This window comes from Pseudochaenichthys georgianus, chromosome 6 (genome assembly GCF_902827115.2).
Source record: "Pseudochaenichthys georgianus chromosome 6, fPseGeo1.2, whole genome shotgun sequence".
Taxonomy (NCBI): Eukaryota; Metazoa; Chordata; class Actinopteri; order Perciformes; family Channichthyidae; genus Pseudochaenichthys; species Pseudochaenichthys georgianus.
In genome coordinates, this window is record NC_047508.1 from 38,687,011 (window position 1) to 38,710,045 (window position 23,035).

Sequence of the window (23,035 nt, forward strand, 5' to 3'; positions counted from 1 at the left end):
CGTCCACCAAAATCACCGAAGCAGAGATGCGCACCATCTCCCACGGCTTCATCACCATGCCTACCACAATCATCCAAACCAAAACAATCTGCAAACTGATATCTGCTGGGTCCAGGCTCAAGGGCGTATGGCACTCTCAACTCTTTCCAGGACATGCCGGGGCCCTGCCTGCCAGTAGCTTTGCCGATATCTGTGTCGATAGGTAATAGATTAAGAGCGGTGAATCATCTTAGATACAGGAAGCACTCAAACGTTTGTGTGAGTTTATCTAATTTAGCAGTGATTCCATGTCAGCCACAGCTTGTTACAAAAAACATGACTGATAGTGTGTTTAACGAACTTAAACTAGCTTTATTAAATGTCAGGTCTTTGGCAGGAAAAACATTTTTAATCAATGATTTTATCACTGAGCACAATCTTGATTTTATGTTTTTAACAGAAACTTGGATTGAACAAAATAACAGTGCAGCTGTTCTTATCGAATCAACCCCTCCCAACTTTAGTTTTATGAGTCAGGAAAGAATGCATAAGAAAGGGGGTGGAGTTGCTATTCTGTTCAATGATTCCCTTCAATGCAGGAAGACATCGTATGGAAGCTTTGATTCTTTTGAATATGTGGCCCTTCAGCTGAAATGCTCCTCTCGAGCTCTGTTCCTAAATATCTATAGACCACCCAAATACTGTGCAAGCTTTTTTGATGACCTTACTGAACTGCTGTCTATAGTGTGTATCGACTTTGACCGTCTAGTCATTGTTGGTGATTTTAACATCCATGTTGACAACCCCCAGGACAGAGGGGCAAAAGAACTGTTTTGTGTTCTTGATAGCTATGGACTGACTCAGCATGTGACGGAGCCCACGCACAATAAGGGGCACACTCTGGACTTAATTATCTCAAAGGGTCTGAATATCTCTAAGGTTGTGGTGACTGATGTTGCACTGTCTGACCATTCCTGTGTTTTCTTTGAGAGCTCTATTTCTGTTCACACAAGTGTTCAAAAAGAGGTAACCACAAAGCGATATTTAACTGAAAATACTAGGGAAATGTTTACTCAGAATTTTTCTTCCACACTTTCCCCCGCTAACACCTCAGTAAATGAGCTAGTAGATCATTTTAATTCAAAAATTAAAAATGTTATAGATGCAATTGCTCCAATTAAGGTAAAGGAAGTGACTGGGAAGAAAATATCTCCATGGAGAAAGGCCATGACCGTGAAAACAGAAAAAAGAGAATGTCGAAAAGCTGAACGCAGGTGGCGAAAAACAAATCTCCAGGTTCACTTTGAAATTTATAAATAGAGACTTGGCCTTTATAATTTGGAATTGAAAAACGCACGACAATCATTCTTCTCTGACATCATTACCAAAAACAAAAACAACGCGTGTGCCTTGTTTGCTACCGTCGACAGACTAACTAACCCCCCAGTGTCAGTAGCCTCTGAATTTCTATCCACCAGGGCGTGCAATGATTTTGCCTCCTTTTTCACTGACAACATTCAGAAAATCAGACAAGCAGTCAGTGCCTCTGCATCAGGAACAGCAAATGTGTTGTCTCTGTGTCCACTTAACATCAATTCAGACATCATGACACAATTCCATCAGATTAATGATAAAAACCTAGAGGACTTTATACAACTTCTGAAGTCCTCCTCCTGCTGCCTTGATATTATTCCAACAGGATTTTTCAAAGATGTTTTGCCTTGCATGGCCTCAGATCTACTTCATATAGTAAACAAATCTCTTCACTCAGGTATTTTTCCACAGGCCCTGAAAACTGCAGTCATTAAACCGCTCTTAAAAAATAATAATCTAGATGCTTCAGTAATGAACAATTACAGGCCCATATCAAACCTGCCATTTCTAGGTAAAATCATTGAAAAAGTTGTTTTTCAACAGTTGAGTAATTTCTTGCATTTAAATAGTTGTTTCGATGTGTTCCAGTCAGGCTTTCGTTCAAACCACAGCACTGAGACTGCTCTTGTAAAGGTCTTTAACGACATCCACTTAAACACAGACAGTGGCAGAACTTCAGTGTTAGTATTATTAGATCTCAGTGCTGCGTTTGACACTGTTGACCACAGCATATTACTAGACCGACTGGAAAACTGGGTGGGACTTTCGTAAACAGTTCTAAATTGGTTTAAATCCTACTTAAAGATCAAATGCAAAGGTTTTTTTATAATTGCCAGTAAAATCGAAATCATATAGCTACAACACTATCTAAGATATTGCAGTATTAAAATCGGAGATAATATGCGTCTGGCAATGCGCAATATTTATTTTGTTCAACCCCCAACACCAACTCCGATGATTTATTTTCTCAGCCGCTCCTCCGCAAGATGGCGTCGCGTGACGTCAGAGTTGCCAAACAAACACACCCTGGTTTATCGCTCACAGCGGCTCCCGCCGATAGTACAACTTAGTTTCGTCTATCATTTCTGATTCTGAGTCGGAGGCCACCCACTATCTGGAGTATGTTGTCGACATCCAACCATATCTATACGAGCCTCTGATGTCGAAGAGGAAATACAAGGAAACGTCACCTGATATCACAGATGAAAGTGCTGATGGCGATGATTCAAGTTCGCCATCTGAGGAAACTGGCTCAAACCGGTCACCTTTAAAAAAAGGAACCAAGAGACTCTATTACTCAAATGCTTTGCTTTTGATTTCAATTGATTATGTGTATGTCATGTGGTGCCAAATATTTCTTACCTTGCACTTGATTGAGGACATACTCCCCCCAAACTCCTCAACATTAAAGGTGGTGGGATCTTGGGGCATGGGGATATCCATCAGCTGATATTCCAGGAACTCCTCACACACCTTCAGTGTGAGAAAAAGTTTTTAGAGAGTAGGCCTACTTGTCCATGGACAAGTGAGTTTGGAAATGTACTTGTCCGAATACATTTTTCACGTGTCCAGAATGGACAAAAATTGGGGCCACTGGAATCTTCTTCTTCGTCATCGTATTTTACATTTTCCCACGGTTTTTATGACACCGCTAACGTAAGTGAGCGGTAAGATTTTACCGCATCACGCATAGGGTTGGATTTTAACGATTCCGGTTCTGCTTTTCGATTCCGGTTATTTTCGGTTCCGGTTCTTTGAGAGTGTAAAAATAAGTCCCATGACAAACTGGGAGAAAAATATATTTATGAAAACATTAAGTCAAATCTGTATTCCTATTTACAAATCACATACTGTTTAATTTCTTACGGTTATTGAATACAATTATATAAAAATAATCTCTGCATTGTTTAGTTAGTTCTAAGTGGTGCAGTTTGAGAATGTACAATTGGCCCAGTGTCATCTGATGTTACACTGCCTGTGAGACAGAGTCCAACCACACATGTCCAACACATAGGACATAACCTAATAATAATAATAATAATAATACATTATATTTATAGCCTATAGGCCTAGCGCTTTTCTACAACGCAAAGACGCTTGCACGCTTACACACGTCCTGCAATACACATGCTGCAGCTGCTCACTGTTTGTAAAAGTAAAGAAATAGTATTTTCATTTCCATAATGTACTTTCTATACCCTGCTTCATAAACAATACTGACATCCTGCTCCTCCGAGTCTGGGGGTCCGGGGATGTGAGGACAGCGCGAGGACAGACAGGGAGGTGATGCACTTAATAAAGGAAATGGTGGTTAATATTAACAACACAGGAGTTAAAACGCTTAATAACCTTCATTACGTGTTCGAGAAAGAACATAAGAAAGTTTGACAAAGATGAGGCTGTTAAACGGGCAGCGGATCCGCTGTGTGTAGGTAGAGAGAGAGACGCTGAGCCGCACCGAGCAGCGATCAGCTGATACGGAGCATAGAGAGAGCTGCAGTCCGCGGGGCTCGGCCTCGCCTCCTGTCCTCACAACTCTTATTAATCCCGGTACCGGACAAATTGTTATTTGTTCCTACTCGGAACCGAGTGTTGCTTCCCAAGCCTGCCACTGTGCTAGACTTCCCGCCCCGCTCCGCCCCCGTCTAACTGTACAGAAAGCGGCGAGATGCATTTCCTTAGGAATCGACAAGCAGAACCGAAACTAACATTCTAAATCAAAGTATTGAAATCCTGGAAAATGTTGAAACCCTTACCTGTCTATAAAGTATAGGGCAGAATGTCTAAATCCTACCCGGATACAGCCATGTTATTTTCTAATTGGCTGTTCGACAGCTTACATTCTTTTGATTGGTTGATGCGTGGCTACAGTGATTCTGTACTAGTTTGTTTACAAAATTGCGGCGCAACTTGGTGGGCGGTACCCTGGAAAGAAATCTCTGCGTGAGAAATACAAGGTGTGGCGTGTGAGCGTGTGAATGGAGTGGAATGCGTGTGTCTCACGCCAAATGCGTGAGATTTGAGAGCCCTGAATTCCGTTATCTGCGTTATCTGCTGTGCTCCGTGCGCTTTGAAATCTAATCAAAAGTTGTTTACCTCAATTCTTTGGCGTCTCTCCATGCCCGGCTCTTTCGTTCTTTCAGTGGTTTCTTGTGCTGAAATATGGAGGGGACGGCTCTGGGTTTCAGCCTCCGATGTACTATTAATGCTTCTGCACCAACAGACTTGATGATAGCAGGATCAACGTCGTATGCATCACACGCGAAGTGGTTAGAACACAACTTGCTCCATTTTGTCGTTTGCCAGCCAACACGATTCACTAAAATAATCAATTTTTGGCGGATGATTTGGTTTTTGGGAAATGCATGGAAAACTCTCCCAGATCCCGCACCGTTCGTACAACAAAAAGCACAACAATAACCCATGTTAATTCCGTTTTCTTTTCGAAAAAAATCTGTGATTGGAGAGTGTGCAGAGCGTCGAACAGCACTTGAAATGGGATGGAACCACGGCAGACTGTCCAAAACTGGATTTGAACGGGTCCACCGCGTCCCCCCCTCCCCAGAACTACACATGCTGGCTATTGTGTTTCGCAACATGTTCTCTATGGCACGTCTCTACTGGGAGTTGTAGTTTTAAAAGACGTTTTCATATTTCCCATAATAAGAAGTTGCCAGTATTAAACTGTGTACATCCCTGGAGGTTTAGGGGATAGGAAACACTCAAATTAAAACATATAATTAATAAATGGGTGAACATTGCTTGTGCCCATAATGGGCAGCATTAATATATATACACACATGCCAGCTAAGGTCAGAAGAGCTTTATTTTAACAGCTGATCTTATGTCTGTGACCCCTGTTGTTAATTGATGAGCCTGAAACATGCACTTGTCAAGATTCAGAGGCACATTGTGCAAATATGGCAGTAGCCATCAATCATCTTAAGATAAGATGTACTTTATTGATCCCAAGTTGGAAACATTTGCGTTACATCAGCATGTGTATAGTTGTAAATATGCAGTGGTGTTTATTTGTAAATCATTTAGTATAATCACACAAATTCTGTGTTTTATATTTAATAATTCTGTGTTCTTTATTTATTGATTGTTCAATACCTGACAAGGCCGGAGATGAAACACTTGGGTCACAGGTTCCTCAACAGTGCATTCCAAGACATCTTTCAATATTTGTGTACCTCCACCATTAAATTGTCATATTCTGCACATTTCTTATACTATCTACATACATCTTATAAGAGTATAATACATATGTATAATATCAGTTAAAATAAGTGCTTCAACATCGTTAACATTGCTGGAGGTATGCACAAAGTGTTACATTCATTGCATAACTACACCGTTTGTGAATATGATATGTCAATAAACCTTAGAAAATCTTGAAATCTTGAAAGGGATGTGCAAAATAGTCATTATATACAGTCTTTAATTAACTATTGAGAATAACGAGTAGTGAACATACTTTATAGGGATTCATTCTATTAATATCTAATAATACAAATAATGAAATTCAATAACATGCTTTAACCACCAGGTGTCCCTTTATATCAGCTGTGCACCTTTATGGTGTAAATACAGCCTATCTACCAATTGGATCAAATATAAAAGTCAGCCGAATTAGTGTTGATACTGCAAGGAGACGTATTGTGTGAAAAGAAATGTAAGATGTTGTTTAATGGCTGATATATTTATGATCCACGTCACGTTTCCAGTGTTGGCGGCAGTTCCTCATGTTTGTCTATAGAAGTCTTCTCATCAGGGCTCTATAAATACAGAACTACGGCAGATATGTAACATTTAATGCAGCCGAACCGTGTATTACAATGCCGTTATGTGATGACTTTCAAAGAGAAAAGCAAGCACACTCGGAATAAAGTGTTTTCGGTCTGTTTCCGGTATTTGTTAATGACGATGTGCTGTGAGATGTGAGACTGGAATTGCACAGGGGAAAATAACGTTTCTGCGCCATTTTAGATGCGGATTTTGTTAAACTAATACGTTTGCGCTGTGGAACAACACTATACTTTGACGGGGAATGGGGTAGCAATACAGATAACACCATTAAACAGTTACACAACATAACAGAAATAATATCGATAGCAGCGTCCCTAGCAACCACCTTGGTAACAATGAAAACGTTGTATAGACACCATTTCCTGAAGTAATCTTCGTAATAACTAGCAAACTAAAGATCATGTACATCCACTGCACACATAATCTGAAATAACAACTCATATTTCTCGCATCAAATGACATCAAAACGCATTTTAATGGCTAAAGTAACTTTAAATAGGCATTTTCCACCGAGAATAAAACGAAGTTCGGCCATGTTTTTTTTTTATGTAGGGAGAAATGTGAAGATCACGTGACATAGACGCCAGCCATTGGAATGAATGGTGAACAAAAACGTAGGGATCTTACAATTTCAGTGGTGTTTTTGTAGAAATACTAGGTCCTACGTTGTGGACCAACGTAGTTATTACACGTTTTTTTGTGAGACTGGGTTGGTTTATCCCCATGCATTGCCCTACTCATAGCGATAGCAGCAGGTTTAATTAGGGTTTCCCCGATTGTGTGTGGCTTTTTTGCCTGTGCAATTAAATATGCCACCTCATATGATGCCTTTTGAGCCTTGGTATAGGGATTGTTGCTTGGTTAGTTATAACTTTCTTTTGGCCTTGCAATTCTCTCTGCTTTCGGCGGAAAAAATCTACTGGTTTAGTAGCAAGAGAGGGGTGCTTCGTGTTTAAATGTCTGAGCATTTTTACGGGCTTTAAGCTCTCATGTGCAAGAACTTCAGTGCACACTACACATTGGGGATGTTGTGCTTCATTGATAATGAGGCATGTGAATCCGTACTGGATGTATTCCTCTCGATACTTGCGACACTTGGATGAAGGCTGGTCTGACTGCTTATGGATCGCCTTACGATTGTCGTCGTCCTCCTCCTCCTCCTCCTCCTCCTCCTCCTCCTCCTCCTCCTCCTCCTCCTCCTCCTCCTCCTCCTCCTCCTCCTCCTCCTCCTCCTCCTCCTCCTCCCATTAACCAACGTTTCATTTTGAAAAATGTATTAAAGATCTGTTCAGAAGAACTATACTAGTATAGTTGATGTGTGTTTTACTGATATTTACTGTGGTGCTGTAAAGTGACCTTTGAGCTGCAAATGACTGTCGTAAATCTGTCAGAATCAAAATTCCTTTATTTGTCCCGCTTACCTATTAAACAGACTTATATAATACAAAATGTCTATGCACACGTTATTATTATTAATAATAATATAAATAATACAATAATACAAATGGATCGGTTCGCAACCGAGTGTGAAGCGGCTGGGATGAGGATCAGCACCTCCAAATCTGAGGCCATGGTTCTCAGCAGGAAACCGATGGACTGTCCACTCCAAGTAGGGAATGAGTCCTTACCCCAAGTGAAGGAGTTCAAGTATCTCGGGGTCTTGTTCTCGAGTGAGGGAACAATGGAGCGTGAGATGGGCCGGAGAATCGGAGCAGCGGGAGCGGTACTGCAGTCGCTTTACCGCACCGTTGTGACGAAAAGGGAGCTGAGCCAGAAGGCAAAGCTCTCTGTCTACCGGGCCATTTACGTTCCTACCCTCACCTATGGTCATGAAGGATGGGTCATGACCGAAAGAACGATATTGCGGATACAAGCGGCCGAGATGGGTTTCCTCCGCCGGGTGGCTGGTGTCTCCCTTAGAGATAAGGTGAGAAGTTCGGTCATCAGGGAGGGACTCGGAGTTGAGCCGCTCCTCCTTCGCGTCGAAAGAAGCCAGTTGAGGTGGTTCGGGCACCTAGTTAGGATGCCACCTGGGCGCCTCCCTAGGGAGGTGTTCCAGGCACGTCCAGCTGGGAGGAGACCAAGGGGTAGACCTAGGACCAGGTGGAGGGATTATATCTCTTCGCTGGCCTGGGAGCGCCTTGGGACCCCCCAGTCAGAGCTGGTTGATGTCGCCAGGGAAAAGAAAGTTTGGGGCTCTCTGCTGGAACTGCTACCCCCGAGACCCGACCACGGATAAGCGGGAGAAGATGGATGGATGGATGATACAAATAATTATTATTTAAGTTTTTTTAAAACACCTCAGGGGTCACATCAAGAGGATTCTGAAAACATCTTGCGACCCCCACTTTGGGAACCCCTGCCTCACTGAGTCTCTCAGTCTGACAGGAGAGGCTCTCCTCCACACCTCCGTTAGCGTAGCTCGCTAGTACCAGAAGCTAACAACAACAACATCTCCGGTACCGGTGCGCTCTCTCTCTCTCTCTCTCTCTCTCTCTCTCTCTCTCTCTCGCGCACACAAAATGGCTCGTTACACACACACACACACACACACACACACACACACACACACACACACACACACACACACACACACACACACACACACACACACACACACACACACACACACACACACACACACACACACACACACACACACACACACACACACACACACACAGCCAAGCTTTAACGAAACACAGAGACCCAGATGTAATAGTACTGTATCATATTATTTTCGAATCAATAATCTTTCAAATTATGATTTTTTTTAATAACTATTTTTCCTTCTGGTCTCTCGCCCCCCACTTTGCAGTAGGGCCTGGCTCATTTCGTGGCATCTGCAGGCAGTGGCAAGTTCTTCCGGCATATGCCACAGAGGCCGCTACTCTGTGGTAGCTGTGGCAAGTACTTCCGGCATATGCCACAACTTGCCGAGGCATCTGCCGCTGCTCAACGGGAGTTGCCACAAGATGCCAGAGTAAGAGAACGTTTACGGCCCGTCCACACAGCGGCGTGCGTTGACGCTTCCCCATTCACTTTGAATGGGGTGACGTCACTTTTAGCCGAAATGCATCGTGGGAAGCGACGTGGAGCGTAGCTGGCGTGGCTCGCTGCAAAAGTTGAGCGATGTTCAACTTTTGACGCCTCGGCGAGGCGTCAGCCAATCGAATCATATGCCAGTACAAGCTCTAGCCAATCAAACCGCTGCTTGTGTGTCAGGGGCGGGAGATTCATGTGATTGGTTGTTGGTCGAGTTTCAGACACGCCCGCCGGCAAGCATCAACGCACGCCGCTGTGTGGACGGGCCGTTACGGTAGCTGCCACTCGCCTTCCGTGGCAAATGCTGCTATTTAAACCCGTATTTATCGTGTAAAATGTCGCTGTTTTGGCATGACTTTATCGAACTGATCTGTACACAGGACTGATGATCTGTACACAGGGTTGGGTTGTAACGGAATACATGTAACGGCGTTACGTAATCAGAATACAAAAACCAAGTAGCCTAACTGTATTCAGCTCGTGTTACATTTGATAAACAACTAATCCGAATACAGTTACTTTCGTAAACCTGAAGTGAATACATTTTGGAATACTTGGAATTATTATTATTGGTGGAAAAGTTTCCTCACAAAATGTATCCTAATATTCATTACCGGCAGAACTGTGTGCACACATGGATGTATAATAAGAGTGTGCACAGCGCAGCAGCATGTCTGTGAGGCCCCGCCCCCGCACGCAGATGAGAGAGAGATCTCTTTTTAAATATATTGAAAGTTAGAAACGGAGATGGTTCGATAAAACGTGCAAGATAACGTTTATAGCATTTCTTTATTGTAGAAATAATGACATTTCATAACTGGATCAAATCAAAGTGAATGGCCTGCTGCTGCTGAAGGCATGGGGCAAATATAAGTCCTTTGCCTAATTTATAAAGTAAACCTAAGCATCTCACTAGCAGTGGCAACTGCAATCAGTTACAGCTGCCCTAAGTCTGTAGCCAAGTCTAATAACACCAGTGTACACGTTGCTGTGTCAACACAGATATTTATTTGTTCATTATTTGTCTTTACTAGTCATAGGCTACACCTGGTTTATCGTAGCAAGCAGTGGAAACTCCCCTCAAGAAGCGACAATTGCCAAGGGCGTTGCAACACTCACTTGCCAATATTTAATCATAAATATAACACGTTTGTTTATTTTAGCAAACCATGCTCCAAGTAAAATTGAATAGAAATGATAATGTATAATCTTTTTGAAAAATAGAGATCGCACATCAGTCCTGTGTACAGATCAGTTCGATAAAGTCATGCCTAAACAGCGACATTTTACACGATAAATACGGGTTTAAATAGCTGCATTTGCCACGGAAGGCGAGTGGCAGCTACAGTAAACCTTCTCTGGCATCTTGTGGCAACTCCCGTTGAGCAGCGGCAGATGCCTCGGCAAGCTGTGGCATCTGTGGCATATGCCGGAAAGACTTGCCACTGCCTGCAGATGCCACGAAATGCGCTTGCTGTCTCTCCCACTTTGAGAACCACTGGACTAGGGGAAGGTAAGACTCAGTAGGCCATATGTATGGCAGTTGTTACAACCCTGGGTCGTTTTGTCATTTGTGTGCTGTGCAGATATTTCTTCCTCCTCCTGTGTCTGTGTGGCTGCGTGTGAGTAAGCAGGTGGTGCCTGGTAGCTGATTGGCTGCCCAAATGCCAAATGTTGTGCTGAGCCTAGGTTCCCCCAGACCTGGGCGTAACACAGTAGATAGATACAATCCAGCCATCAATAATCATGATTTACGCCTGAAATTTTTCCTGCGTTTCCATCATAGAGGTTTCCATCCACCAATTGTTAAGCACATTTTCAAAATTGATTGTAAAAAATGTGAAATACCCTTTAAATCGTGCAACCCTTCCAAGTTGTTTTGCTTAAACTTTAAGTATCAATATCAAAATCTACTTAAAGTAGGCCTACTCATCATGCAAAGTGTCCAATAAATCATATATAATGCATTACTTGAATATAACAATTAATTGTTCATCCCTTAATGTTACAGCTGGCTGGGTAAAACAGAACATATTTGAATGAATCAAGGAAAACATGAGAGCCACTGGAGTCACATTTCATGGGCTGATATTTATATCATGCACAATTCAATACGTTGTCTTTTTTTAAGGTGTGTTCTTTCCTTCACCATCTGTGTTCTTCACACTCTGTTCTGGGGATGTACCATGGATGTAGGGATGTACCCTGATGATGCGCATGCGCAGAGCGTGAGGCGGAAGCTGTTGTCAGTCATTGCCCCTTCACGTACCGTTGGACCTCTTCAGTTTCTGTCGCTGCACCGGCGGAATCTGCACATTAAACCCTGTTAATGTGACTCACCAGGACACAGTATCCTCTTCCCGTGCAACTGAACTTGAAGCCTACACAATATTATCGGTACGTGCCGCTAACAACTGCGAAGCTACTTCTATTTTTAACTAAAAGGCTCTTATTAAAGCTGAGTGTGTGCAGAGAAAAGTATCTTGTCTCGACTCTAAATTAGATTGCATGCTAAGCCTAGCTTTAGGCTAATTGCTACTGACAGATTAGCTTTGATTAAGTGAAGCTAAAGACTCACTGTGTTGCTGCTGCTAGCATGTGAGCTAACACATATTGTGTACACGTTAGCAGTAACTTTACCCCTGCAGGCTGTAGTACCATAAAGTACATTCTTGCATAGTTAACTTGTATTTTAAAGGGCAGTACCACTCAATGCATATAATTAGCATTAGGGTGGTTAAAGCACTCCTTCTGGGTAGCTGCTGGTGGAAGAAGTACTAACATCCTTTTAAATAGTGAAAGTACTTGCAGAATTGCTCCTTTCATTATGTCATGCAAATATAGAATATTAGTCTATCCTAAACGAATACATACATGCAAGCAGTTGTGAAAAGTATATAAGTACTCAAGTAGTGTAGATACTTCACAATACATCCATTGCATCTTTTTACGTTTACTCCATTTTACTTCACTTTATTCATTTATTTGAACTCAATTTACTTGCAGATTAATAATATATTTTGAACTATACATTATAATGCATTATCACGACGACTGAGCCACCCAGCAGCAATATGTAAAATATAAATATCAGATATAATATATAAAGAATTAAACTCAACCTTACCAGCTACAACTCATTAATGATGAACAACAAAAAGCATCATTCATTATAATCCAGAAGTATAGTAGGTACGATTCGAAAATGGGAAGATTTTGTTGCCAATGCTTTTGTACTTCTACTCCAATAAGTACTTTTACTTAGTCATATCTAAATGTGATCTATACATTTCTGTTTTCTAACTGTATTATTGTTTCAAGCAAGCTGTAATAAAAGACTATATAATTACATCCATTAGTAGCTCTAAATGTCCATCACACAAGAACAAATATAGTATATAGACTTTTTGTTTTGTATTTTTGTATTGTATTATATATGTTGCATTGTTGGAGGAGCTCAGGTCAGAATAATTGCATTGACATTACACTGTACACTGTAGCTTTGTGCATATGACAATAAAAACTTTGAATCTTGAATCAAATCAGTCGTTCTGATTCCTAATTGTTGGTGACAGGTTGTGTTGTGTTGCAGCAGTGTGAGCATCATGTGGAGGAAGGCTTCAGCGGCCGCCCTGCTGGCGTTGGCTGTGGGATATTTCTACCACGGCGGCTCGGAGCTGCCGGAGCAGATCCTGACGTACATCGGCCTGCCGAACATCCAGACCCCCCCGGAGAGCCAGAAGAGCCTGGAGCAGGTGGTCTCCTCCGCCTGGGAGACGCTGATCACTCTGCCCACCCGGCAGTGGAGCAGAGTGGCTGTCGGGTGAGTCACAGGGGGGAACTGTGGGTGATATCAATCAATCAATCAGGACTAAAACGATAGTTACGGCTGTAACTACGGTTCTATGAGTCCCTACTGACCGCCAGAGGCGGTGCTTTAAGCACTGGATATGTCCATCGCGCGCATGCACAGCTCGACTACCAATAACAACAAAGTCACCTGTGACCCACGTGACACCAGCTATATCAGCCGGTGTCGTCAGAGGATCTGTTCCCAGAATCTTCTCGCGAGCACACAAGAATTCTGAGTGACAGGAAACTCTGGCGGTCATCCGGGACTCATAGAACCGTAGTTACAGCCGTAACTATCGTTCTATTTCGTCCCTACTGACCGCCAGAGGCGGTGCTTTAGCACTGGATGACCTATACCAACAATGTCATGAAGAATCCAAGCCCTTGCTCACCACTGGAAGCAGCGGAGCTCGGCAAAAGGACCACGCCCAAAGAATGGGGAGTGGCGACATTGACCTGATGACAACTGGAGAATGTGCCAGAAGACGCCCACGACGCCGCAGCGCAGATGGTCTCCAGGGGCACCCCTCTCAGGGCAGCCCAAGATGTTGAGATGCTCCTTGTAGAGTGGCATCTCAGCCCGATGGCAGGGGGCGGCCACTGGCCCCGTAAGCCTGTGAGATGGTATCGACAACCCAGTGGGGCAGCCACTGGTTAGAGGGCCTAACCTCCTTTAGTGCCGCCAGGGCAAAATCAAGAGTTGCTCCTCCTGCCGTATACAGGCAGTAGCCTTGATATACGCCCTTTGGGCACAGCAACTTCGACGTGCCGTACTGAATGTCAAAGCGTGCCAGCTGGGCCGGCTGATTGAAGTGGGTTGGTGGAAGGACCCCGTGCAGGAATGCCACATTTTCCCAAAGGGCAACGCCTGAGAGTCCCACCTCGGGCATGTATCGTTTATGGAGAGGATATGCAACTCCCGACTCGCTTCCCCGAGGCTATGGCAAGCAGAAATGCTGCCTTCGTGGGCAGCCACCTAAGCCCCACCTGGGCCAGGGGCTCGCAGGGAGGAGATGATAGGGCATCCGGCAGCAAGGGCAGGTCCCAAGCCGGAGCCCTCGGGGTGCTAGGGGGACGCTGCCGTAAAGCCCCTCTCATAAAGAGGCACCCCGCCGTTGCGCCGTCGACCCAAACATGTCGGGCAGAAATAGCAGCCACATAAATTCAGAGTGGAGTGAGAACGTCCACTATCTAGAAGGGACTGTTGTCTAAGCAACAACGTACATGCTGTCCCCAAGGAACACGCACATTCTTGCCCCCCAGTTGGGGTAGAAAGTGCGTGAGTGCAAGCTGCATGGCCCGAAGCTCTAGCAGGACGCGTTAACGACCCGTAGCTCCGACTGTCAGTCGCGAAGCTGCACGCGGCCAGCTGCTTGCAGAGAAATCCCTCAGATCAAACCTGAACGCTGTAGGCTACAAAAATGTAGCCATGGTACTCTTGCGCAGCGAGAAGATGAAAGAAACAGATCCTCTGACGAAACACCGGTTGATATAGCCGTTGTCACGTGGATCACAGGTGACATTGTTGGTATTGGTATTAACTGAGTTTAAACATCACTTTAAATGGAAGATTTAAAGTGATGTTTAAATCTTCCATTTAGGCCCCGCCCACTCGATCGGATCGGCGATCGGTATCGGCCGATACTGATTCCGGCGATCGGCCCCGAAATTGGCGATCGGAGCACCCCTAGTTATTGGTACTCGAGCTGCGCATGCGCGCGATGGACATATCCAGTGCTTAAAGCAGTCCGTAGGGACGAAATAGAACCACCAGACTCGGGGACAGTTTCATCCCACAGGCCATAAGACTGTTAAACACCTGAACTTTTGAATGAACATCCATAACATTCATCTGGTTGCAACTTATGTCAATATTCTAATTACTTGAATATAGACTATTCTGCACTATTTCTATTATATTATATTTCATTTTATTTACTTGCACTATTATCTGTTTTATTGTGTTGCCCTGTTGGAGGAGCCTGTGACCTAAGATGTTCATTGTCATAACTACACTGCAGCTATGCACACATGACAATAAAAGCCTTGAACCTTGAAATGAATGAATCAATAAACAACTGTATTAATCCAGCAAGGGGCAATTGGTTATGAGCAGCTTATGTCATGTACACAGGCAGGAACATACCGGAAGGAAGCACACGGATACACCCGGGAGCCTGGATGTGGATCATTCCAATTTACACGATAAATAGTTCATAGCATCGCAATAGTTAGAAAATGAACATTTTGTGACACGATTATGCCAACATAATTCCGATTCACTATATTATCCTGCTAATTATCAACATATGATTAAAACAAGATTCTGAAACTAAGTTTAGTGAAAGTTCTCTGAACCCTTTTTTAGAACCACTAACAAAATGTTAGAAGTCTACAACTTCCGAAATGAGTGTAAAAGTTGTAAATATGTGTAGCTGTAGCTGTGAATACTTTGTGAAAGCACCAATGGCCAACCCAACAATATTGTGACATAATTGGTATGGTGTATATTCTCAAAGATATTGTGATATTGCCCAGCCTTAGTCGATGGAGTTCATTACATGAGGGATTTAAATTAGGGCTGTCAGTCGATTGAAATATTTAATCGCGATTAATCGCACATTCTTTATCTGTTCTAAATGTACCTTAGAGGGATATTTGTCATACTCTTATCAACATATGAGTGGAAAAATGTGCTTTACGCAAATGTTTGTTTATTATCATTGGAACAATGACAAATATTCTCCTGAATATTTTCAATAATTAGTGGCGTTAACATTGTTTTTAACTTGACAGCCCTAATTTAAATACAACACACACAGCACAGGGATTCAGTGTAAGACCATAGAAAATTGTTTTTCATGTTATAATTTCCCCGTGTCTTTAAAATTCCTTGACCTCTTTAGATTTGAAAGGGTTTGTCTATTTATGCACAAACACTGTGACACGCATACAGACACCAGACCCACTTTATTCTAGGCCTTAAAGTTTAAACAGATGCTCAATCCTCCAAGTTGGGCGATATAGTCTGATTACTCTTCAAACACACCGTTAAAAAGTGTAACTATCAAGTAACAAGTTGTATGTGGTTCTCTCCTGTTGTTCAGGGTGAATGCCTGTGTGGATGTGGTGGTCTCCGGCGTGGGGCTGCTGCAGGCTCTGGCTGTGGACCCCGGCTCCGGCCTGAATCACGAGGTGTTGCACTCCAAAGAGGACCTGAAGGAGGCCTTCATCCATTACATGGAGCGCGGAGCTGCAGCCGAGCGCTTCTTCAGCGACAGCGAGGTGTTTCAGAGGATCGCTCGAGCCGCGGCAGAGTACCCCGGGGCCAAGGCAAGGATCATTGACTCTGCAAACTCCTTCTTGTCGTTGTATAAAGTTTAAAAAGACCTTCTGGTAACCTTTTGTCTTCCTGCAGCTGTACGTGGGAGGGAACGCTGCCCTCATTGCTCAGAAGCTCGCCACCTACCCTGACCTTGTGGTACAGTACCATGTCCATACTTCTGTTGTAAACTCGTATTCTTTCATTTCATTAATGAGCTATTATATAACTCTGTTTAAAAACATATGGGATATTTAAGCTGGTCTTTGAAATCTATTTCAGGAATTAAAAAAACATATATAATATGTATTAATATTAGTGCTGTCAAAATTATCGCGTTAACGGCGGTAATTAATTTGTTGAATTAATTGCGTTAAAATATTTAACGCATTTAACGCATGTGCAAAATGGCCCGCCCCATACGTGCCACCAGTGGCAGCGCCAGGGTATGGCTGGGGTAGGCTACACCCATACCAAGAAATGTCTTAGCCCCACCATGAAAAATGATGTTAAAGTAAGCAAAATAAAGTCTGCCAACTCGCGGAGTAAATTGCACAGACGCAGTTAGTAAGATTGATTTCAGTAGCCACGGTTTTGAAAACTTTTGTCACGAAGTGATCGTCTTCTCAATAGAACATCTTTGATAACGGCGTGGTGTTGTTGCAGGAAGTCCCGACGGAGAATACTTTTGCTGTAGTACAGGGCAGAGCCATATAATAGTAATAATATGGCTCTGGTACAGGGGTGCACATAACTGGTACGCAGGTTATGTGCGTAATCTGAAATGCGTACCGTCACTTGTGTCACAAAGCGCATTTGCGTACCGACGTGCTTGTGAAGCTTTTCCAGAAGGCGGTTCGATCACCGGATGACAGAGTCGGGCTGAAGTCGAATAGTCCATTTAGCTTAGGAACCTTCCTAAAGGAGTGAAATGACCCGGAAGTCCCTCAGTGGCAGCCATGATAAGTGCCGTTCGAATTCTCTTGAATGATGAGAATGATAGGAAAGGAGGTTTCAAACTTCCTTTATAACCTCCTTTAGCTTAGGAACCACTGGACCTCCCTAACCGACAGGAGAAGCGAAAATGCTGCCCCACAATGCATTGCAGCCGCAGCATTTGCCGTCACTCAACAGTCGGCCGTTCACGGAAACAACCGATTATGACCGAGAAATGATATCATGAAAGTTACGGTGCTTATTAAGCATTTTAAAACGTATGTGGTAAGTTGCCAAAGTGCTTTGTTTTGAACGTTCATCAGTATTATAATCAAAAAGAGAAATGTGAACGTTAGTTTTTACTGAAATGATCAAATAAAGTCAACATTTCAGTCTTTACTGAGCTGTGTGGAGTTTGTTGAATGGTGATATACACAGTGATAGATGTTAAGGACTAACGTTTATAATAAATACATCTGTATTGATTTTAAGATCTTTAGTTCATACAATCATACGTATTGGGATCATTGGTATTAACGTGGACCGGAGGGAGAGGGTGACGAGCATAAGTTTCACTTTCCTTTTTTATTTCAATTCCAACTTTTGTCCTGAAGAATCTGTTTCTCTGTTGTTCATAAAGCAAAGCAGCAGCATCAGAGCACGGTGCAGAGTCTCTAGATGAGTTTACAGTAGTCCCTCGTTCTTATTGAACATCCATGTTGTAGTCCGCTGTATAGGAAACTGTGGTTTCCATGGTTTCCCCACAGCAGCAGACGCACACAATGACGTCTGCTGGCGCATCATAAACACGTTGGATAGTGAAAGTGCATTCGGATTCTCTAAGTACCGCAGTCTCTTCTCCTAAGTCCTTTTGAATTCTCCTATCCACTATCCCTTAACCCCGTGACGTTTCACTCAGAGGTCAAGGAATAGACGATAGGGTTAGAACTTAGGAGCTGATCTTTGGACTATTCGACTGCAGCCACGGTCTCCGTGTGCACAGACAGGGCTGCTGTTAACGTCGGTCTGTACAACGGAACTGTGCCAAAACTACGCCAACCGGCTGCGGAGGGAGACTCCCCCCTTCACTGGAGAACTGCGCTAAAACAGCTGATCACAACGTTCACACTCTGTGGTCACGAAGTACTCCACTAGCCCCCCCCCTGTCGACTTTCCTGAAGTACTCCCCCGTTGATAGAAATCAACACGTAATGAATTAAGACCCCACGGTTTGATGATTGATAGGTGTGTGGGCTGTCTTTCATTTTGACACGCAGAAAAATGTTATAATAAACATAGATACTGTATGTTAAAGGGATATATCTGCCTGCTTTCATTTATCTTTCCATTCCCACAACAATATACATAAATGGCATATTTTGGACATAGTTCGAATGGTGATTAATCATGATTAATTAATTTTTAAGCTGTGATTAATCTGATTAAAAATGTTAATCGTTTGACAGCCCTAATTAATCCTAAATTCAGATCATCCTAAATTCAGATCATCCAACTACAAAAACATAAAACCATGCAACCAAATAATACCACAAAAAACGTGCACAAGTTACACCAAACAAGTACCGTACTTTTCCAACTATGAAGCGCACCTGCATATAAGCCGCAGCAGCTAAATTGTCCGTCTGTCTTGCTCTCGTTCTGTCTCTCGGTTCCACTTTTACTTTGGCGCGCTACCTGTCTCACTCCTTTCCGGCCTCCAGCTTTTCCTGCTGGAGCCCACCGCTTAAAGGAGGCGGGCGCGGACCGGTCCTAGTGCCCATAGGGTTAAAGGTGGTTAATTTGACCTGTAAAATCCATAGATTTAGGAGGTTCCCTAGTGGCCGTACTTTGCTGTACAAAAAAAAATGGGGGTAAAAGTCACGGCTTATAGTGCGAAAAGTACGGTACTTTATTTAATCAGGGAGTCACGTTGTATTGTAGTGTAAATAAAACTCCAGCTTTAAAATGACTGTTAATATTCGTATTTGACAGGTTTTGTTATGTGGGCCGATCGGTCCTAAACTTCACGAGATGCTGGACGAGCAGATGATCGTTCCCCCGGGTTCCATGCAGGAGACGGATGAGTATCACCTCATCCTGGAGTATAAAGCAGGTGAAGGGAAGAGCAAGCTGCCGCCTCAGGATTCCTTTAGTCTGTTCAGATGTGTTAATATAAAAGTACTTTTCTGTCTCAAGGTGAGCAGTGGGGTTCGACGCAGGCACCTCAAGCCAACCGCTTCATCTTCTCTCACGATGTGTCCAACGGGGAGATGAGCTCCCTGGAGACCTTCGTGGAGAGTCTGGAGGAGTTTGATCCGGAGCTGGTGGTGCTGTCGGGGCTGCACATGATGGAGGGGCAGGGCCGGGAGCTGTGGGAGGACAGACTGAAGGAGGTCAGTGGCCGAAAACTGTCCTTAACTGTTATCAATCAACAGAGCTGGTGTTTTTCTGCAGGTTTCTCCCATTTTCCTGCAAATCCTATTCACCAAATTCTTACTTTTTATGCTTTCCAGTCACAATGTATTGTGTAAAGCTTTCCTCCTTTGTCATTGTCTGCTTCTGTTGATGTCTGGTTATTACATAGAGGTTAAGGATTACCCATCTTTTACTCTGAGCTTATACAGGTGAAAAAGAAATGATAAATAAAACATGAATTAACTGAAAAGCTATGATTTGCTGTAATGTGCTCAAAGGGAACATGCATCATACAGAAACATGCCTTTTTGAAATGTTCCCGCTTTGGTTTTAGTTCTTCTTCTTCTGATCTTCTACTTGTTTGCTCTTCACAGGCTGTGTCAGCCATATCTGAGATCCCCAGAGATATTCCCATCCACCTGGAGCTGGCCAGCATGACGGACAAAGACTACATGAACAGCATCATGCAGGAGGTACATGTCCGGAAACTGTCATGTTGCAAGTAGTGAACTTCCCCGAGAGGATAAGTGGGCTCATAATCCAAGTTCTGTATTTTGTTCACAGACATAGCATAAATAGGACATACATGGAGATGCTCACATAACTGCACCGGTTGTACATCAGGGTTAATCATTCATGCCGTCCCTGGACACCAAAAGGACAAACCATTTCTTGATGCTATTGATGTTCATATCGTGCAACCATTATCAACATATTACATTATCACTCCCCCTCATCAACAAAATGATCGCACAATACCTGAACCATTATGATAGTAAATAAAAAGTTCTGTATTTTGAATTCATGTTTCTCTGTGTTTCCCGTTAGCAGGTTATGCCCATTGTCAGCTCCATCGGGCTGAACGAGCAGGAGCTGCTCTTCCTCTCTCAGGCTGGAGAGGGGCCTCATGCTGAGATGGTAGCCTGGCAAGGGATCCCAGACGTGGGGCGGGTCAGCGACATCCTGCTGTGGATCCTGGAGCAGCACGGCCGCATCGAGCCGTCCTCCGAGGCGGACCTGACTCGCATTCACTTCCACACGCTGGCCTACCACATCCTGGCCACGGTGGACGGGTACTGGGGGAACCAGGCGTCCGCGGTGATGGCCGGAGCGCGGGTCGCCAGCAGTCAGGCGTGTGGCCTCCAGGCCGTGGACCCCGGCAAGGTGGAGCTGAAAGCCCCGCTGGAGTTTTACAGCTCACACGCTGAGCCCCGAGAGCAGCTGTCCCTGATCCCAGAGCAGCCGGTCACCGTGTGGCGGAGAGGAAACGTCACCTTCCACCTGACGGCCGTGCTGGTGTGCCGACAGCCTCTGAGGACAGTCGGGCTCGGGGACGCCATCTCAGCAGAGGGACTCGTTTACTCCGAGTTCGAGACCCAGCAGCCCTTCTGAGGTTTGCTTCAATCTGACACTCCTTGAAGTCTGAGATTGTTGGGTCGGAGTTTCTAAGGTTGTTCAGGCTTCTATTTCCTGAACCGGTGTCTTCCTCTCTGGAGCTCCACTGGGTTTAAGGATGTGGTGGATGGTGATAGATTTAAATCCTGCCTGATGACTCCCCCAGCCAGCTCTCCTCTGTTCCTCCTCCTCCTCCTCCAATCCTCCTGCAGACACAGAAAGTGAGGCGGCGCTTCACAGAAGTGTCTGGCTGCGAGGCCACCTGACTCTATGCATCGGCCGCGACTCAAAGCCATGTTCACAAACTCCAAAGAGTTCTGTTGGCTCACCTAATTTACTCTGACCTGCATATCTTAGGTATGCTGTGCCTTTAGAAAAATATGAGTTTAAGAAGTTATAATAATACCGTATTCATATTTCAGAGCCACTTCCAACTTAGCATCACATCAGCTGCCCTTCTGACATATTATAACACACACATAAATAATTCTGTTTGACTGGAACCTGATGAGCGTCTTACTATATCGTAGAATCTAGGTGGAAATCTTGATCTGTGTTTCTTCAACTCAATGGGTGACTTACTTACGTGTAATTAATGTTTAGACTGTTAAGACATACTTGACCTTTTTGTTATTTGTCACGAAAAGATAAATACTAGTCTTCTCAGTTGTTTAAGATGTTAAAGTTTCTCAACTCTGCATAGTAACAGTTATTATAATCTCTGGTGCTTTCACACTTCTGATGCATTGTCCATACATGATCAAATAATGAGATTCTACAGTATGAAATGCAAGTGTGGTTTTGAAGGGGATCCTTCTTTATGCCGTGAAGCTCAGTTTACAATGAGATGCACCGGAGGATTAATTGAAAAGGTTCTGATGGCGATAAAACGCAGATAATGGGGAAATTCCAAAATGAGCTGTGCACCATTGTCCTGGTTACTGTACTTCTTTGTATATTTGTTTACTGTTTTTTTTTGTACATGGTCATTCTGTCAGATGTTACCTTCTCTCACTTGTAAAATGTGACGATGTAACACGATTGGCTGGAAAATCTTACTGTTCGATACAGCAAGAAGAGCTTCTGGCCTATCGGTACATTATGCTGTTTGATGGGTTGTTTTTGTTAGCTTACTTGGGAACGCCTGCTTCATGTTCGTATACATTGCATAGCCGTAAGAACAATGTATTTGTATACCTCACATGGCCGCTGAAGGCATGCAATAATGGAGTCTTAATGCAAACGTACAGCAACAAGAAGAAGGATGGCTTTTTGTTGAACAGAGTTGATTATTTGCACTAGTACGAAGGGGCAGGAGTGCCTGCAGAGGTGAATGTAACCTGTACTCTGAACCCCACCCCCTTTATTTTTAGCAAGTACAATCTTTTCATCTTAACTCATTTCATAATTTGTGTCTCATGTTTTAACAATTGTAACTGTCATCATGTTTCATTTTCAGGTAGTTTGTCATTAAAATATATATGGAGATTAATGGCCTCTTTGTGGTGATGTAGGTTTCTAAGTCAATGCCAAGATGAACTTAACAGTAGTGCTTATTATTGATTACAGTCTTACATGGATGTCATGCAAGTTCAATAGTTTTGTAAATAAATAAAAACATATACAAAAAAGATTAAAATGTGCTAATCTGGAAATGTGGTGAGACTGGATTCTGTCTAGACACTAGAGGGTTTTATTGTGCATATTGTTTAATAAAGTGAACTTAAGGTGACCGGATACATATACAATGAAAGGTAATAGTGTTCTGTTGGGCCAGCTGCTTCTTGTTTTTCCACCAGGGGCTCAACTAGGGTTATCATGTCCCTGAGATTACCACCTAACCCTAACCCCATTACGGTCTCGTTTTAATTCAACTTCTTTAAAATGTTCATCGCTAAGAAATGT

At 43.5% G+C, this 23,035-nt stretch overlaps 1 protein-coding gene across 4 annotated transcripts; it reads left to right on the forward strand.

Annotated features, from left to right (window-relative positions):
* Window positions 1–11,414: 11,414 nt before the first annotated feature.
* Window positions 11,415–22,622, forward strand: adpgk (ADP-dependent glucokinase). Of its 4 annotated transcripts, none has more exons than XM_034084517.2 (8): window positions 11,415–11,607; window positions 12,786–13,033; window positions 16,170–16,395; window positions 16,481–16,543; window positions 19,313–19,433; window positions 19,517–19,713; window positions 20,110–20,208; window positions 20,564–22,622. In XM_034084517.2, exons 2-8 carry the CDS (start codon window positions 12,816–12,818, stop codon window positions 21,125–21,127), a joined length of 1,488 nt encoding a protein of 495 aa, XP_033940408.1. In that variant the 5' UTR covers window positions 11,415–11,607; window positions 12,786–12,815; the 3' UTR covers window positions 21,128–22,622. The 4 variants fall into 4 exon arrangements, with proteins under 4 accessions (XP_033940408.1, XP_033940407.1, XP_033940410.1 ...); XM_034084516.2 differs by having other exon boundaries at window positions 12,803–13,033; XM_034084519.2 differs by having other exon boundaries at window positions 12,803–13,033; window positions 20,567–22,622.
* The last annotated feature ends 413 nt before the right edge of the window (window positions 22,623–23,035 follow it).

What these genes read in the sequence shown, in the direction of transcription:
- adpgk (XM_034084517.2), top strand. Translation starts at nt 12,816, where the DNA reads ATGTGGAGGAAGGCTTCAGCGGCCGCCCTGCTGGCGTTGGCTGTGGGA. An exon ending in CAGAGTACCCCGGGGCCAAG is followed by an intron (nt 16,396 to 16,480) that starts GCAAGGATCATT and finishes GTCTTCCTGCAG; the next exon opens with CTGTACGTGGGAGGGAACGC. An exon ending in CATCCTGGAGTATAAAGCAG is followed by an intron (nt 19,434 to 19,516) that starts GTGAAGGGAAGA and finishes TTCTGTCTCAAG; the next exon opens with GTGAGCAGTGGGGTTCGACG.